This window comes from Hippichthys cyanospilos, chromosome 7, assembly GCF_059441005.1.
Source record: "Hippichthys cyanospilos isolate Australia breed blue-spotted pipefish chromosome 7, RoL_Hcya_1.0, whole genome shotgun sequence".
In the NCBI taxonomy this organism is placed as follows: Eukaryota; Metazoa; Chordata; class Actinopteri; order Syngnathiformes; family Syngnathidae; genus Hippichthys; species Hippichthys cyanospilos.
In genome coordinates this window covers 13,780,652-13,800,608 of record NC_142375.1, presented here as the reverse complement: position 1 = coordinate 13,800,608, position 19,957 = coordinate 13,780,652, and the positions used below count along the sequence as shown (strand labels likewise).

The 19,957-nt window shown below is 38.1% G+C and overlaps 1 protein-coding gene across 1 annotated transcript in view; it reads right to left on the bottom strand.

Annotated features, from left to right (window-relative positions):
• Positions 1-19,957, bottom strand: part of ctnna2 (catenin (cadherin-associated protein), alpha 2) — a 219,622-nt gene that overhangs the window by 11,669 nt on the left and 187,996 nt on the right. The window contains exons 13-16 of the mRNA XM_088420189.1: positions 11,962-12,113; positions 8,708-8,821; positions 3,353-3,534; positions 1,974-2,079 (exon numbers count right to left, since the gene is read on the bottom strand). Of these exons, the coding sequence (XP_088276315.1) occupies positions 1,974-2,079; positions 3,353-3,534; positions 8,708-8,821; positions 11,962-12,113 (554 nt within the window). The remainder of the gene's footprint in view (positions 1-1,973; positions 2,080-3,352; positions 3,535-8,707; positions 8,822-11,961; positions 12,114-19,957) is intronic.

Below are 19,957 nucleotides of genomic sequence, written 5' to 3'. Positions count from 1 at the left end.
GAAGAATTGGAAAAAAAAAAAATCAGCCACACAGTATTACTAATTATTACTACTGCTATAAACAAAATAAATAATAAAAAAAAAGATGTAAATAAGTACCTAGGATTGACTGTCTCGTCTCTTTTAAAACATGAACACATTTCCTTGGGCTTGAATGAGTTAAGAAACATGTCGTGTGAAAATGACGCCCAATCTTAAGAGGACTACGAAGAAATACTCAGGCCACAATGTAAAGAAAATAAATCATTCAAATTGTCATTTTATGGGACTCACACCCATGATTCCAATCAAAATCATGATTCCAATTACAAAAATTAATAAAAAAAAAATGCTGGAAGACGGCTGAGATAGACACCAGCAAGCCCGCAAATCTTGTGAGGACAAGCGGTTAAGAAAATGGAAGGATGGATTGCTTCCAAACTTTATAGCTTTAAGTTATTTTCTGCAGCGTAACAGGCGCTGGAGAACAGGACATTGTGACATGAGGGAACAGCGGTGCCTTTTGACTCGCATTGCCTCTGGCCAGTTGAGTTGCTCGGCACACTCGAAGGCCAATTGAAGGGACATTCATTCTGCTCGGAGCTGACAGCAGAAGGCTTGTTCATGTACAGAATATTAAGGACATGTTTTGGAAAAAGGCCATCGAGTGCAAAGAAGAAACACTCATAAGCATAATCCTAACCTGCAGAAATGACTAAATATTCCATCCTTAAAGATAACAGAAACACATATCAATCTCTCATTGAATTTTTAATTTTTAGTTCTAATTTATCACAAAAGACTTTTATTGTTTGACTATATACTGTGTGTGTATATATCTATATCTATATCATCTATCTATCTATCTATCTATCTATCTATCTCTCTCTCTATATATATATATATATATATATATATATATATATATATATATATATATATATATATATATATATATATATATATATATATATATATATATATATATATATTTATGTATACACACACACACACACACACACACATACACTCGAGGCCTAAAATATAATCACTTACAATAAAGAGATTAGATCACTTATTTCACCGCAGAAAACAGTGTTGATTTTACTCTCTCGGAGGATGTGCACAAAATCTATGTATCGTTTGATTATTTTGAGGCAAAGCAAACATTGCTGTCTTGTTTTACTCAAAATATGTGTTTTTTTAACCAACGGTTAAAATAAACCATTCAAGTAATGTTGTGTATTACAGATTACCTGATTATATTTGCTATGTATTATGCATTGCAGAAGAGCTTTGTTGACAAAACGTCCATCTTGCTTTTTCCATTTTAAACGTTGATTCATTGCTAGCACAAACATTTGCCGCAAATAAAACCAGTTAGCAGAGTGATGATGAAAGCAGCAATAATGATTCTGAGACTTTACTCGCTAAAAGCAGTTACTGTTAATGTAACAAGAGCTCACCTTAATAAATCAGCTCGTCTTGTGCCTAAGTTTATTCTCACTGCTTATTAGAGGCAGATGAAATGAATAACATTATGCATTACCTCCAGTGGTGCCAGCATTCTAACAGCCTTCCCACTTCATTTGTACACACATATACACACAGTGAACACGCCTATTTATTTTCCCTCCCACTTTCCCTAGGCACAGCACTGATTGATTAGATATTGAAAGTGGTCTGTCAGCGTGTTTTAGAGAGGTACTCATCTGATAATGGATGCAACACCTCAGCTGCGAGCTAATTATATTAGAGACATAACTTGGTTCTGCTGTCTTGCTCTCGGTGTCGGCCCCACCGGGACGCCGAGTCATGCGGCAAAACAGCCCACCACGACAGTCTGGCATGTCAATTCCCACATCAAAGATTACCCATCGATATGCTCGCTTACTCCAACTCGATATTTGCTTCACTGACGGCCATGACCATAATTCAAGAGTGACTTTTTGACTGATGGAGACGATAAAGAAATGACAGAATCACATGGCTACCTGATCAGCGACAGCACGGGCCAACTTGTCCATCCTGGATCCTGCCTCTGCAATCTTCTTGGCTGCGTTGATCACATCCGAGGAGTTCTTGAGCGGGCCTTTTCCCCTGGATGGAGGGGAAACAAAATAAAGAAAGAAATGCAGCTACAGAGGACATCCAGAGTAAATGCTATAAAATTTTATCGTGCTCTGTGAGCTTGTGGATATAGAGGAGGATATTGGTAACACAAACTGCAAGCTTTCAGCAAACATAAGCAACACGGCTTAAGTAAATACCCATGCACTATGAGTCTGTGTTATATTTCAAAACAGAGATTTTTTTTTTTTTTTTTTATAGACTGAGCGCCAAGCATCAAATCTGCCCACAAAATACATTGCGATTACATAGGAACTCATAAAGTCAAATGATTTAAATGTGTACAAACAAAAACAGAGTCCAAACTATCATGCATGATATAAAGCAACATGGTGTCAGACCTAAATTCTGTGGAAATCAAAGGATGTGTTTTTTTTTAGCTATTATGTTTGAAATACTTATAAAAGTACAGTATTAAAAAAAATGACAACGAGCGAGCCTCAGGAATATAGTGGAGGCTTAAGGCGTGGCGAGTTGAGACAATGCTAATGTTAGCTGTTAGTGCTAGCAGCAGGTGGACTGGCTATAATCTTTTAAATGTTAAGGTAGACTGTCATATCCTCCCAAGCCTGTCATGAATAGTGGTGAACTCATGTAGTACATCTGTCTCATATGCTATTACTTTGTATTGTGTGCCGTTTGCATGGGTTTACTTCATTAGTTTCCTTTCACATCCCCAAAACATGCATGTTTAGGTGTAATCAATTCAATTTTTTTAATATATTATTATTTTAATTCACTCAAATGAACCTGGAGCAACCTGAATCATTTCAATTTGGATTATTCGTTAAGTCCAATTAGCAATGGTAAATAATATTTAATATATTAAGATCGCAGTTAAAAAATGCCACTGAATAAAAACAATATGTGCATGATTAAATGTTGAATTGTGTAACTAAATCCAAAATATTTGCAGGACTGAATGTTCAATTGTGTAACTAAATCCAAAATACTCGCAGGATTAAATGTTCAATTGTGTAACCCGTCTTTAATTGAGTCTGTACGTATGATGGTTTCATTGCAGCTGTTTTCCCCACATGATGCAGGGGGGCGCAGTCACGTTTCCTTGACTTCAAAAGGCGAGTGAAGAGCAAGTGGACTTGTTAGAGCCTTCGACTGTGATACTTGACACATACATCAGTCGGCGTGTTGGAATGAAAAATCCAAGTGAAGGTAACAATAAGCAAAACTGTGGAGCTGTGAAGGGCTGTTAAATTGCATCGCTTCACTTGTCACTTGTTACCTGGTGAAGTCTGTCATTTCCATCATGATCATACACATCTGCTTGGCGAGCACAATAATGTCGTTGCCGTTGTCATCCCATTTGGCCACCTCTGCGTCGAGCTTGCATTTCTCCTGTCTGAAGCTCTCCACTTGCTCGGCAATCTTGGCCTTCTCCTCCTGGGGAAGCTGTGCCATGATGGCCTGCGGGAAAAAAAAAGCACAACACGGTACTTTACAAGCAGAAAACAGGTTCTTCTGTAATAATGAATGAGTCTTATAGAGTGGCTTAGAATAAGAAAAATGCCAGAGGAGAAGAATTTAGGTGAAGAGGGGCGATAAGGATGGGGAGCAGAATTGAGGAAACGGGTGAATAAGAAGAGGGATTAGTGAATAGAGAATAACAGAGGACGAATGAGCTGTAGCAGCTTTTAATCCATTTTTTTTATGTTAATACACCCAACCAAAGTCTGCTTTTCACAAAAAAATAAAGTTCTAAACTTTACATTTAATGATTGGACCTTTCCAAAACCCCTGACATCTTATACCCATAAAGAGCTAATCCATCTTCTCTTATGCTTTTTCCCTGCTATGTGAATATTTTTTTTCTCCTAGCCGCCTTTAGGGGCAGGTCCAAAATGGCATAAATCTTGTGGCAAGGTCATAGATGCAGTAAGAATCCTGTATTATTTGGGAGGTAAATGTATAATTATCTCACGTATTAAACCAGGGGATGAATAATGCATATTTTTTTCAACGTTATGTCAGGGAGGTGGGAGTACCCTCGTTTCCATTAGGTCGATTATATTGACTCAGGAAGCAGAAATAAATGAGTACAGTTCAGAAAAAAAAGCTACCTTTGTTTTTTGAAACCTTATCTTTTATTAACTGTCTCACAAGATTTTGTATTCTCTTACTGAAATCGTCACCCTGCCATTAAATTCAATTTAATTTGCTCATGTGGGGGTGCTGGGTGAGCTCAAAGAGAAAGTGCATCCCTTGTTTCAGTCGGGAAGAAAAACTAAACAATGAAAATGCAATTGCCTCGTTCAATATTTTGGGGGGTAAAATTAAAGATAAATTAATGCTAGATGACAGAACAGACAGAAAGATGGGTAAAACACATGCGGCGTCCTTGAGCGCTGGCCTTGTGATCAGTATGTGTGCACAGTGCTTAGCCGGGAAAAGACAGCATAATACAAACAAACAAAATTGGGCCCTCAAGGCCTGTTTGGAGTTCCGCTATTACTGATGCCAAAACACACAATATCAGTGTGAGTGTGATGGTTTTAAACGGCATGCTGGGTGAGAAAACTGTGCAAATCTACATCATCTTGACATGCATTTACATTGCCTAGCATGTTGTTTGTAGAATTTATAACTCAAAAGATGCATATTCCGTCCTATCCTTTCATTAGATTTGACACATCCCCCAATTAAATCATGTGTTCACGTTTCAGATACCCATCACACAACCAGACGTCCTTCATTCAAACGATATGAGTCAAACGATATAGATTCATGTTCAAGTCTAAAAATTTTGGGAAGTAACTGCTCACGTTCCATGTTCCACATTTGTAGGTGATTCTCAGAAAATATGGACCTGAGTGTGACACATGAGCCCAAGGCTGAACTTGTGTAAAAATAGTCAAAATGGCATTAACCAAATTTTCTGCACCATAAGGCGCACCTAAAAGCCTTATTTTTTTTGAAAAGCCGATGGTTCGCCTTATAATCAGGTGTGCCTTATATATGGATTAATATTGAGATTAGGATCCGTAGATGGGGAATGAACTGATAAAGTAAGCTTTACCTGTTTCTCTTGTGTGTTTACATTTGAACAAGTTTGGTCATATTGACATTGAGTTATTATGCTATTGAGAGTTTAGATTTATTATTTGAGTTATTATTGTTATTACTTATATTACTGAGTATTACTATGTTGTGATTGAAAAAGTTTTAAAATACGTCATTAATTGAGGGTGCGCCTTATATATGGAAACGTTATAAAATATGCCATTAATTGAGGGTGCGCCTTATAGTGCGGAAAATACGATACTTTAAATCAAATCTTGCTGTAGTATGTTATCAATAAATACAGTTCACTTAGCCCTTTGTACACAAGAGATGTCATGTTCATATTGATGCGTTTGGAATATGGACACCAAACACTGAGCCTTCAAGTACCAAAATATTTTGAAATGATGGATTTTGACATTTGAATGCTTTTTTTTGCACATAGACATTTAATTGAAAAGCTGTTTAACAAAGACAATGTTCTTTAATGGTGAACAATGGCCACCATGTATGCATTTAGAGATCATGTGTCCACCACAGTTTATTAGCTTTCACTTTGCAATTTTCACTTTGTGATCCATTTTGTGAATTTCAAATGCAAGTACCAACTTTCACTTAAGACCAGAAATATTTGCACTGAATGATCTGCATGAACATCAGACATGACATCTTTCCATTTGGCTTACTGCTCACCTTTTTACGTCTTTTCCTTGCTATAACAATGACGTCAGGTGAGTGTGTTATGCAAGCAAGCAGAACTATTTCTGGTGACGTGTCTTTGTGACACAAAGTTGAGCAGGATCCATCTCAGGATGGCATATGATGAATGCGAGCTGATCGAGGGAACTAGTAGCAAAGTTCCTATTCCTTGTGTAATATTTGGTGGACTCCGCGTCATTAAAAAAGGACATGCTCACCATGTAGTAATTTTAGTCAAGGCACTGTGTATAACAGTGAGAAAATGCATTGTCCCATGGTACTATAAGTGGATGTATTAGATTCTGAACCTCAGGGCTAAATCATGAACTGAATGCCAAAGCATTGGGTGAATTTGGTGACCAACTCTTTGAACAAATAATTTTGAACCGAGTCAAAAGAATTGCCGTTCCCGTCACGGACTGCGACCTCAGGATCGAAGTGCATGTGGCTCATGCTTTTAATGTTCATGTCTTTGCTGCAACAAACTTCGGGCATCAATTATTCACTTGACAGATGATTTTACACTGAACAGAGGTATGCTGGTGCCATGATGTCAGTGGTCGGTTCAGAATCACCGATGAGGTTTTTGGCTTTAATAGTCAACTATAGCAAGTGAAGAACCACAAATAACATCTGAGTGTTTCTTCTAAAGGGGAGAAAGAAGTGACATTTTGAGTAAAATGTCATTTTCCAAATTTAGAGCTCTACTTTGGAAGAAAATGGGTACGTTGTGTAGTACTTCAATCTATTGGGTGTGATGAAAGAGAGAGGAGGACAAAAGCCAGAAAAAATGAGAGCACCGAGGTAAACGTGAACCGAGTGCGACGTCATGGGGGAGCGGCAAAGAACTCGGTGGAATCCTCCCTTGCTCCCTCCTTCTGCACTGACTAGAATTCACTTATCCTCAAATCCCTTCCCCGACTTTACTGATAACAACAAGGAGCGGGCCTCCAGAGCTTAACATAGTTGCAAATCCAACCGGGGGAGTGTTGTGGCAATACACACTATGGGTTAACATCTGCAGGGATTAGAATGTTTGCTGGTTTTCTACACCAAACCTGAAATGACTTTAACTCATTTTCTTTTAATGAATAATTGCCCAGGCAGTGGCAAGTTCAATTTTATGGATGACCTATCAACGCTGTCATCCAATCAGTGTGTTAAAAAACGACGCGAGCGTGCCTACGGGATGGGCGGAGTGATTCCCCATTGATCCTTGCCATGTTATAGGACCTGTGTTTACTGTACATCTACATCTGTTGAGAAGACCAAACCGAACTAGCATAAATGAGTATTTACATCTCATAGAGGATGCCTTGCTTGAAAACCACATCATGCATACGTAGAACAGCAGCGGAAGGAGGAAAAAAAAACACACGCACACACACAGTCACCACCGCATCAGATATTGGGAGTGTCCCAAAAGTGATTGCATACTGTATCTTTCTACTTTAGTAAGTGAAGCACAACCTGTAAGATATGTCTCGCATGTCTAGCAGGACATAGAGGGCTCATGACCGGAAACCTCAGTAGGCGCAAATCGGTTCCTATGGTGGAAAGGGATTATGTGTCTTCTTGTCTGTTTCAATACAAACAGATTTCACCAGTATGCACTTAGCATTACCATGAGAGAGCAGGGAGTGTTGTCCTGACATGACAGGCTGGGGCCAACTGGGCACATCACCAGTGGTTTGCAGCAAACACATCTTTTATGGATGTGCTAGTCTTCTGCATGTGTAAATGTTTAGTCTCTGAGGGCATGAGAGTGTCTAATGGTGGGAAACGTACAATATCAGTTAAGGCTGTGCGGGGCACAAAGCCACAAGTATTGTACGCTTTGCATAATGTACAATTGCACTTAAATGGCTCAAATGATTTTTGATCATGCTTGCAATGAATGCATGGGCACAGTGCGCCATGAATGTCTACAGCTGTTGCATTGAGCCACGTCACCCTTACGTCCAACTTACATCACGGCCTTCACACCAACACCCAATGACAAAGAGACATGCTGTGACTTTAGAATGTTCCCAAAATGAGCTGCCCACTCATAGCGAAGCTGCTTGCCAGGAAAACTAGTTTTGTGCTGTGAAACAACTTTGCGTGGCAGAGCTGGTGCATTTAAGCTCAGATGGCTCGACAATGTTACGCTGCAGGAGCCTTAGTGGGAGTGTACAGTACATTCAAATGGCTCAAAACACTTCACACCCTGGACCCCCACAGACTCCCCGGAGCTACATTTGTGATCCAAATGCCAGGATCTGTACTTTTGGTTCATGGCTGGATTTCTAACTTGATGATGTTTTTTGGATGATTTGGAAGAGCTGAACTATTTAAAAGACAAAACTTATATTGGATTTTAAACCACATATCTATCCATCCATCCCACCATCATTTTATACAGTATATATATATATACGTATATAAACACTGTTTGACACGGAACAAATCCAAGAACCCAACACAGGATTCCGTAGAGTTCATTTAGAGAACTGTCACAATAATTATAGTTCATGCCAGCTAATACAACATCGGCATGTACAGTATGACAGTCAAATATTCAAGAAATTCCATTTAGCTATCTAATGATTAAAAATGAACAATGGTATTGTAATCTAATACTTAAATTAACACCAAGAGGTTCAATGTTCGCTCATTTATAAAACTTGTCTGTAGCTCAGACATTATTGTAATGCTATTATTTGAAATTTGAAACAAATGTTTGGACATTTTTACATATTTCTTCATAGCGTTTAAAAATGCAAATTATTGCAAAATTGAGGTTACTGCAGTAACAATATTTAATTGCTTTCTTGCTTATGGTCAGCGTATATTTAGACCAGTGAGTGACACAATAATTGAGAAAGATATGTTTACTCACCCGAGCACTCTGTCCAGCGATAAGCTGATCATCTTCAGTCTGGACACTAGTCCTACTGCGAGTATCATAGTCCTCTTGTTCAAAATCTGAGTCATCTTCAAGTTCCTCTGGTGTCTGTGACGATCAAAACGGACACAAAAAAAAAAACATCCAATGTAATTGTGTACACAGTGAAAACTTGAAACAGTTAGTGGTTAAGCCATTTTTACAATCATTTATGTGTTATTTAAAAAATGCATGTATAGTGAGCAATGCATTTTGTATTTATTCACATGATGTCCTCTACTCTCTCCTCTACTCTAATGCGAACAAGTGAAGATCATCTAGGTCCACTACTTAGTTTAAGCAAACAAATGCAAAACCAAATCATCAAGTTGATGCCAATAGCTAGGGTTATTAGCGCTTTAAAATATAAGGATTTGTTTCAAAAGTAATCCTGCAGCAGCTAAAACTCCTTAATAGATGACTAATATGATGTCTAGAAGGACATTAGAACTGCATGAAAAATCACAGCCCCCTCATTAATTTAAATGGGCCACGATGTGCAATGCAATGTAATGTGACATTGCGCTGTGTTGTATAATCACACATCATCACCTGCTGATCCCTATCTTGCAAAGTACATGAGGGTAATCCTACTGTTAAATTTGTCACATTCATGAACATATAAATACAGATGAATCAAATCTTTAAAATTGTGAATCAAATGTATTGTGATGTTTTAAAAGATCAAACACACACACTCACACGCTAATGTAGGAAACAAGCATGCTTATGAATTTTGCACAAGACCACAAAAGCTGCATACCACAAACTTTTTTTGAAACGTCTTCATGCCATCCTGTTCCTCACCTGACCTCCTGACCACCGATTGCAAGACAAGGATGAACTTCTCCCCAGTCCACTAATTTTGAGGTCATAATTGGACCAACTGTTTAACTTTAGCAGAACTGACCAGATTGTGTCCAAGTTGGTACTTGGGAAACTGGCCTGAAGTGGAAATTTGAACCTTATGAGTCCCACTTTTTATCTGGTGAGAAAGTTTTCATCACCTTGTTGCAATCGTTTATTTTTAGTTCCTCCCATTAACTTCTCATTATGCTCCTTTTTTGTTTTTATTTGTTTTTTGTTTGTATTGAAAACTTGGCAAAAGTCTTCTCACTGACTAAAGATTTATTCCATATTATGCAGAAACAGACATGGTGCCCCTAGAGGCAATCAAGGTTAGAGCAGGTATTAAACTTGAGTCACTATTAAATAATTCCAATGTAGAGTCAACATTTACATTACAAATTCATGGACAACCTTGAAAACTATGATCATAATTTTGCATTGTACATGGTTTGGGTTGTAGGCTATTATACTTGTTAAGCACTATAATTCATCAGCCCTTTTTCTTTTTTGTCGCTGCATCTTGAAATCATGCCCTAATGGATATATAATGGAGTGATTTATCTTATTGTTTGGACGGACAAGACAAATAGTAATTGCCATTGAAAATAGTGTAAACACTATTCCATACAGCTTTACATTGAATAAAGTGGAGGTTTCCTCCTATTTAATTATGTGCAATGTGTACCCACCTGAAAGGGAAAGGCAGAGATTTGCTTTTAAGAACTTTCATTTTATGTTTATCCATTTCTCAATAGCTACCTCAGAATTTTTAATACTGTGGCAAATTGGTTTCTTAATCGCATAAAATAGCTCATAAGATCTGTTTAGTAAAAAAAAAAAAAAAAAAAAAGCTGCTTCTCAGCATAAGTGGGAGAAAAAAAATAAGGCCTATAACAATATGCACTCATAAACCTTACACATGTCAACGGGATTTTTGCCGATATGTCAAAAAAACAGAGAGTTGTTTCCTTGTAGGAAGAATTTGAACACGGACGGGATTATGAATCCAGCTGGTCCACGGAAGTTCAAAGCTGCCTGTTTTACATTATTTACCAGCATCAAATTATTTTTCCATAATTAGATTTTTTTTCATGAGCTGCACCGGGAAAGCTTCCAGCCTGCATAAAGTTGAATAAATGAATTACATGGTGACTAGAGAAGGGCCAGCTCGGGTACAGAATGCAGATAGTTTCATTTCAGAGTGCGAGCTAGTAGAACTGCTACGATCATGTTGTTATTCAGCCTTCTTATTGTGATACACAGTTAAATGACCTGCAAGATTTATTCCAGGGATGTGACATCTCTGAAATGAAATCTATTAATGTGATATTTGTCAGGGCTGAAATGTTATTCATCCCAATCCCGGAGACAATATGATGCTTATAAATACAACTGTAGTCATAAATATATGCCTTTGCTTATAAATAAGTTCATAAGGGAATATTCTTGTGAGTAGCATGTCTTTTACAAAATGGATTGCTTCAGAGGGACTGGCATCGTTTTAGGAAGATAATCTTACCGTTATGTTAATCTTTGTGAAATCATTCATTAGCTTGAGAGACAAATATGATTGTATTTTAGCACATAGTAGATTTGAAACAAGTACAGTATTTAGCAAAGTCGACCATTAGAGTTGTTGTTTTAGCAATGTGATATTTATCATATTTTTCTTGTCAGATTTGGATTCGTCATCAAATCTTTTTCCATGATGGACGTTTTGTCTGTTTGGACTATTGGACGAAAACGGCCTCTGTGCATAGTAAAGGGTTAAAAAAGTGAAAAAGACCGCATATAAACTAGTGAACCTAAATGAACCTATTGAAAACCTACCACATATCTTACTATGTGATTGGAGTGAATTTGATGAGGTCTGTAGGTATTTGTTTTTCATTTGGCCAACCTGTTCCATATGACTTTGACACCCCTGGTCTAAAATTTTGTCATGTTTAAAATATGTAATCAAATAAATAGGCTTGTCCCTTCCTTTCTTGTTGCTGGTATGTCAATGAGTCAAAATAAAGAACATATCAGGCTTTGTATAATTATTATAACAATTACATTTTTAAAAATGTTTTTAGCCAAATATTTTAATTTTGGTCCATTACTAGTTTTATTTGACATATAAGTTTAATCAGCCATACAAACAAGGTGTATCAATTGGTAATGATGATATCTTTGCATTATTATTAAATGTCCAGGAGTATAACCGGACTGTGAAACTGTGCAGGCAGACCGAAAAACAAAACAAAAAAACAAACCCTATCTGCCCATCTGATCCAGCGACATAGTGGTTCATAAAGTATGACTAAAGGGCATGATGGTTCTGAAGGGAAGATTTCATTCTATTTCTAGAGACATACCCTTATCATGAGGACAGCTTTCCTGATGTCCCGGACACCATCGTAGACTAAACGGGATGCATCGATGAATTCGTTCTCCTCAAAGGCCTGTGGTGGGTTTGTACTCAGCGCCTCGATGGCTACCTCCACTTGTTCAGCAAAACGAGGCATGACTTTAGGAAGAAAGTGAAAGAAAAAAAATGCATCTTATGTGAATTAAGTTAAGTGAATCTTGAAAATTTAGGTACTCGTGTTTTTATTAGGGTGAATATTTATACACTCAAACATGGAGACTATGTGCTACTGCGGTGACAAAATAGTCACACCAAACAAAACTGGCATAATACAACCTCTCATGAGAAATTTTAAATGCCATCCTGGCAGTCAGAGACCAGAGCAAAGATATGTCAGAAAACCCTGACTCAAGACTTTGCCTTCCATACACATTTTGACCCAAGTGTAAATCTCGGTGCGTTCCAAACAAATTAAATACTCGTTCAAACAAGGTGAGTGTTGAAAGGGTTTCTCTATGTTTTAGTCATTGTTTATTCACCAGTCTTGACATTATTAGTAAGTTCATGCAAACACACACATCCACACCCACGCACACACGCAAACTGGTTAAAGTTACAGTGTATTGGAAATTCTTAAATTTTTCCTTCATAGCATTGTGAAATTATCACACCACATTCAATTTTTGTGATGGATTCAGTACATGGCAGAAAACAATGCCATTAGAACATATCTGGGTTGATTTGCACCTGAATTGTAGTGTTCTTGTGGATAGCAGTGTACATAAAAAGACACACGTTTCCTGTTTGTATGACACACTTGCAAGGCTTATGCAACATTTCTAGTGCAAAGAAGAAAAGAAGCCTACTTAGCCTGTCAAATCACAAGGTCTGGGAAGGAAAATCCATCAACAAATTTTCAGCGGAACAAAAGGTTGGTCAGACGTGATGGGAGTCGTTGCATGTTATGCATTTAATGTAATTGTGTTGAAATTCGAAATAGGCTAATAAGAAAAGCGAAAACGAAGGCTGGTGGCGTAAAAGGAAAAAAAAAAACATTGTCCATATTATTCCATCCACCTATGTTGTTATGAAATGTAACATCAACGGTCTCTTACTTTCAAGGTCATTACATATCAATTATACATACCCCTTTGAGAAAAAGTGACATAAGGATGAAAAAATCCTTTACTGAAATTTTACATTTAGGAAGGAGGAACAAGCTGATGTGAAGCTGAAATACTGTTCCTCAAGGCCTAAAAATCACTTTTTCACTATTTTTCTGTACTTTTTTGTGTAAGGGAATGAAATACAATACAACACAACACAATCCAATACAAGATAATATAAAACAGAAAATCTAATTTAAAAAAGTTTAGAAACTAACTCTTCATAGTTCATTGCCATGATTTTGTGTACTTTCATTTTTCGCTAAGTCTACATCACAATTGCATTCACTACATAAGACTCAACCCCCCCACCCTCAAAAAATAAAATAAAATACAAAGACAAAATGTATTCTGTACAAAAATTGCTCGTTTGAGAGCTATGCATAGTTCTGCAAATCTCAACTTGCTCTAGTTTCTTTGTCATGCTCCTTTAACAGATGCTAGCTAATGCCCAAGCTTTTTACCTGACCAGTGATGGGACATTTGCCTCAACTAAAATGGCCGCCGCATATGTCTATGCAAAGGAAACATTCAATCAATCAATCAATCAATCAATCAATCAATCAAATTTTATTTGTATACCCCTAAATCACCGAAGTCTCAAAGGGCTTCACAGATGAAAAGAGGACATGTGGAGACCTCTTACGAAAAAAGAAGTGGTACAGAGACATCTTTTCAGTGTAAAGTACACAACAGCATCCCCTGTCAAAGCTCCCAGAAGGGGAAGGAAAAACTCAAAAACCCCATTCTCCTGCTTACACACAGCCACAGTCACATATTGAACTTGCTCTAATATGCTCTGTAAATCCACAATAACCACAGCGCAATATGGATACTGCGATCGTTATCTTTTGAATGCACAATAGTTCAACTTATGAGAGCTTTGGCTAATTGTGGTCCATTCTGGACCTAACAGACTTTGACGACTAATGTACAAAGGTGCTTTTTGAGTACTGTGGACACTATTATCTGTATGTTCATTTTGGGGTCCGTTAGTTGCGGCTAATGCACAGTAACCTTAATATCAAAAACACAAGAACTACAACTATTGAATACTCCCCATTGCAGAAGCAATTGTTTTAAATCGACCGACTCTTTAAAAACACAAATGGATTTTTAAAGCCAGAATTAAATGTGACTACTGTTCAGAAACCAGAACACATATTTAAAGACAGACTAGGCACACCCAAATATCTTTTTCTACTACCTTGCAAATCAGTTAAAGCCCACACAACCCCGTGCACATTGAAATTGATGTTTGCAATCTGTTATTGCCTCTCAATAATAATGACAAATGTTCCTTCTTTTCCCTCTCTCAGACCAATTCATTAATGACTTTCCAGGTCCAAGTCATTTCTTCATTTCATTTTTTTTCTTGAAAAAGATACTTTGTATAATTGTGTTTTCACTAACATGGATTTTTTTTCCCTCGTACCGAGATAACAGAACAGGGGTGTGTAAAAACTGTCAGAAACAATAACAGTTTTAATAGGGTTATAAACGAGTTAACAACAAACAAGTCTGGCAGCTCAAAGCGTTAGCCCGCACATGAACGCGCGGACTGTATTCATCTTTACTTCACGCCAAAGACGAACAAACTGAATCAATTAGTCAGCTCGCATTACAGGTGCAGATATCTGAGGCTTACCTCTTTTGACGTAAAGCTGTGTTTCAACAAACATAAAAGGCACAACAAAATCACTCACTTTCTTCATTTTTAATTCAGTTTAATCCACTTACTGGAGCAGCATAAAATAAGCTTTTGGGAATTGCTGGGAAGGCATTTTAAATAGAAATATTTAAATGTTCTGCAGGCTCTTAATGAGCAAGGTTGCTGATGGTAAGGAGCAATTTCACTCATTCCGGTTGAGAAATGATGAAGGGAATTAAATGTGACCATGTAGGAATGGATTTTTTCACCCTCCAGGCTTAGGCACAGTTTAAAGTAGGAAGTTATGCAAGAACAATGAAGAACCCCTAGTGCAGAGATGGCGTGCCCCTGTGAGGTGTTTAACAAGCTCTAAATAGCACAGCCCATTTCTTTTTTTTAACCTAATCCTCCATTCCACACGAACACAATTTGGACAGTGAACTGCAAAAGCAATCATGTACACGTAAGAATCAGCCCTGTGCGCATGGCAAATTTTGGTCTGTATCACTTGGTGCATATGGAGTATTAAAATTATATTGCTAACCCTGAAAAATGCTTTATTACCTGCCAACAGGTTTATGAATTGAACACCTTATAAAGACCACTGCCACCAGGAAGCAAAATGAACCCAACTGAAACAAAATACAGTACCAACCGAATAACTCTTTAAAAGCCGGCCAACTACTCGGCACGTTTTATGAGTCACAAATGTTAATGCATCCATCCGCGTTTAATATTGCTTGTCCTCGTTTTGGTCACGTGCAAAAAAGATGGATGTTCAAACAGGAACATGTCCCATTAAGAAACATGTCTTTCATACTCACCGGCAAAATAAACATGGTACTGATTACGTAAGAAGAAACCAAGTTGAATTTACTTCCCGTCTCGACCAAAGGTTTTCTAGATATTTACAAACAAATCTGATTTGGAAGAAACACTTAACTGAGGAATATGTACAAAAATAAATAAAAAAAAAAACCTCCAGAGAATGCAAAGGTCTATTGAGGATAGCCATTTGTTTTGACTGCCATTGAAGTCAATGATTATATAAAAGCTAAAAAGGCTTTTAAGGGAAAGACAAGCCAAAACCTTTCCTCACAATGTGTTCAATGTTCTATGCACATACACTTGTCTAAACGTGAGACTCGGATTAATATTGTGTTTGTGCGAAATGCATTTAGCAAAGCAAAAGCCACTGGTTTCTAGCCATCTCCTTAGCCACCAACACATGATTAATCAGGGTGCCACATCATAGTTAAGATGCATAGAACGTGTTATTGTTTTGTTTTTGTTTTTTTTACTTTAACTTATCCCTTGACTCATGATCTACCACTGACAGTACTTTTTTTTTTTTTAAACAAGGACGGTTGGGGGAGTACCCCAGTGATTCTGCCTGGAATTCCACTGGGAGAAATGGATGCATTTTGCAAACTTACCTTTTTTCTACATTTGTACATTTTTCAAAATATGATACAATCCCAATAATACCCAGAGTTACTGCAATCTGCGAAGTAAAAACTTTTTGTTCTTGCTTTTGTTTGATTGTGTTTGGAGGAAACATAGCAAGAAAAATAGCAAGTTAAACCTGTTATATGGTCATATTGAAAATTCAAGTCATTTTGGGGAGGTTGATTTTTTTTGCTATTTTTTCACTGGTCCGACTCAAAATGAGGAAGAATTGCAAGAATACTTATTGACATTAATCCGCAATAGAAACAAGTTATGGTCATATATAAATATCTGTGTTAAAGTGAAATAGCAATAACCAAATCACGATGTAGCGAGGGAAAACTGCGGAAAAAATTGTGAAAAGGCAGAAAGGAGGGAGTCTATTCTTTCATTTGTCAGATTAGTTATGTAAAGTATACAGTACAGTGGTACCTCGGTACTCGACCGCCTCTATACTCGACCAAATCGGTGCTCGACCAAAAAATTCAAGTAGAAAATGCATCGGACCTCAAACAGATTTTCGGTTCTCGACTCGCCGAGCCGACCCGAACGCGCTCCTCGGCCCTTCTCGGCCAGCGTGTAAGCGCCAGTTCAATTCAGACCGCCAGCGGAGTAAGACGTACGCAGTTTGTTTGAGTATTTCTTCCCGGATTTAAACTTTTTTGTGTTGCTCTAGCCCTTAATAATGGGTCCAAAGAAAGACAGTGATAAGGGGAAGGCAAAGAAGAAAACAGTGAGGACCACTATTGAATTGAAGAAGGAAATTCTAGCAAAATATGAAAGTGGTGTACGAGTGTCCAACCTCGCGTCGCAGTTACCTAGCGTAAACATGGAAGGGGATTCCCCTTCTAAGGAGTAACCCCCCCTCCCGATCTCTTCACATCCATAGTTTATGCCATCAACCACTCTCCAAAACGTAAGTAAATTATACTAAATGGTTTATAATGCTTTATTTATCTTTATCTTTAGCTTGTGCACATTTACTTGTGCACACATACTTTCCATAATTTCATATGGGAAAATTGGTTTCGGTGTTCGAACAAATCGGTGCTCGACCACCACCTCAGAACGGATTATGGTCGAGTACCGAGGTACCACTGTATATCCATTGAGCCCAATTTGACTGGGTACGGAACAGGTCAAAATCCTTCAAAATGGCAGACAGTGAACGAGTTAAACATAGAGCTTTCCATTTACAAGGTGGGAGAACATTTTTGAACATTTTGGGGTAACAATAAATGGCTTTCCCCCTGTTGCAAAGAAGCCAAAACGGCATGGCGTGTGGGCTACTATGAAAACGTGTTATTACTCAGTGTAAAATCCTGACTAAATCCCATTTAACATGCCCCTATGTAATAACTAGGATAGTAATAACACCCCACCTCCTGAAATGGCACACTAAGTTAGGCCATATATCAGTTTTTTAATCTACCCTCTCCAGGCAGCACATTAATGATTGATTTTAAAATGTGCCGCCCTCTTTTTGCAGAGGAGATTAGTTTAAACATGGGGAGTTACAGTAGTTTGCAGAAAAGTGTCTTGTAAGGAGAAGGGAGGAAGAGGCTAGGAGAGGAAGAGTTTGACCATAACCACTTTCCCATTAAGCTATTGATTTCTCCTCCTCTCAAGGACACGATTCAATCCTGGGCCGATGTGTAGATTGTCTGTCAGGAATCTATGGCTCAGCTTTACACACAAGAGTTGTGTGCCTTGGCTGCCGGTATTAGGCCGGCCCATTAATCTGATCACACTCAATATACGAGAAAGAAGGATGGGCAAATTGAGACAAGGTCAGAGGTCAGGCAGTTGTGATAAGTGTCCTGGTGTTGATGTCACAAAGATGGACACGTTGTCACAAAGATGGACAAGTAGTCACGGATGCAAACAAACGTGTGAAGAAATTATAAGCAGCCACACGCACACACAACCACACGCACACACGCCTACATACACTTGGGCTGGGTAAGGGAATTTCATTAAATAGCAACAAGGTTATTTATGAAGCAGAACGTCCACAAAGAATTCCAATCCGGAAAGGTGAGATGTGTGAAGTAAGAACACAGTACATTATGGTCAGAATCAGAACAAAACTACACATGCAAGTTAATTTAAACTTGTCTGCAATATGTTGGGGCCAAGTAAGACAGTTGCTTCCAGGAGATGTGGCTGCATCTGCAGGTCGTGTAACTGGCATGGGTTATTGAAGGACTAGGAAAAATGTAGGTCTCTGTGTAAGTCCGCTGAGAGCTTGTGAAAAGCATGTTGATTCATCTTGAATGGAATTAGTGAGGTCAGAGGTCACTGATGTTATACCTGGGCCAGGGTCTGCCTGAATGGAATTGAGGTCAAGGCTCTTAAAATATTGCCCAAAACGTTCACTCCTTGCAGACATATAATCATGCCGTGTCTCGAAGGTAAAGAAGAATGACACGGGTTTGACTGTAATTGTCTCATAAAGCAAGACATCTCTCGCAATGATTTTGTCCAAGATGGTCCAAGAGTAAATGTTTGTAGCATGCACACAACAAAGAATGAGATGAGAGGGCAGGACATCGCATCAATGAATTCCACAAAAAGCTCGAAACACTTAGTGAAATCACTGGTGACAGATATTGATTTTCTGGAAGTCGAGTTAATTGGACTTGGTACCCTCTAAAAGTGTGTGGTCCCGCATCCTTTGCCTTTGTTCAGCTACACTGAATCATCTTTCCCTCAGCCTATAGATTTCCCCTTGACTGTGATCAAATCCATAGACTTCAGGTCTTTGAGGGAGCGAGGGAAGCAAAAGTTCAGGAGGATCAATAAGTGCTTCATGGTCCAGATCAGTTGTGCATCGTAGCCCTTAAAAACACCCCAGCTAGAACCGCTAAACATAGACCAGGAAGCAGAAACTGATTTTTTTTCTTTTTAAATCAAAATGCCAACATAGTACAGTCATGCTTACTTACTATTTGCCTGCCACGCCATTCCGATTTTACCACACAATGAAGAACACTCGTTAAAAATTACATCCTCCTATATAAACCAGTTACAGCTTTTTCCTAGACATTCCAAGGGGCAGAATATTAATCGAAACAACTTTTTGTACACGGGTCATGCAATTATGAAAACACCATGTACCTGATATACTCTATAGTCCAATGTAGTGCAGCTATGAAACCAACAGACAATGTTGACATGCATCTTGTATTGTGACTTTTACTCTCACTTGGACAAAATGTGCTAAGCAACTGTGTTTAAGAATCAAGAATCAATATCATGGGAAAAGGTTTTTCAGCCAAATATACAAGATGCACTCTATGTTTGAGTAGTTTAGATTCCTATATAATGATGATGATGAACTCAAGAATGGCAATCAAAAGTATTATTGAAACAGGAGTAGCAGTTTATAGTCTTAATGTGAGACAAGATTATAGTCATACAAAATTAACTTTAAATGTCCACTGTACTTTATCAATTAAATACCTCAATTAAATGAAAGGAATCATGCAATAACAGAAGACGCCGTGCCAATAACAGCTTATAACTAGTGCCGCAGGAGGTCTATTATGTGGGGTGTCAGTGCCAAATGAGACTCCGACTGAGGACTATGAACATGAACATGTGACACACCTGATGCTGTTTGCAATTTTTCAACTAGCTGCAAGGATAGACGATTGTGTTACTCATTATACAGGCACATAGATGCAACAAGAGAAACTATAGACATAGTGAATAGATAAATGGGCGATAATGGG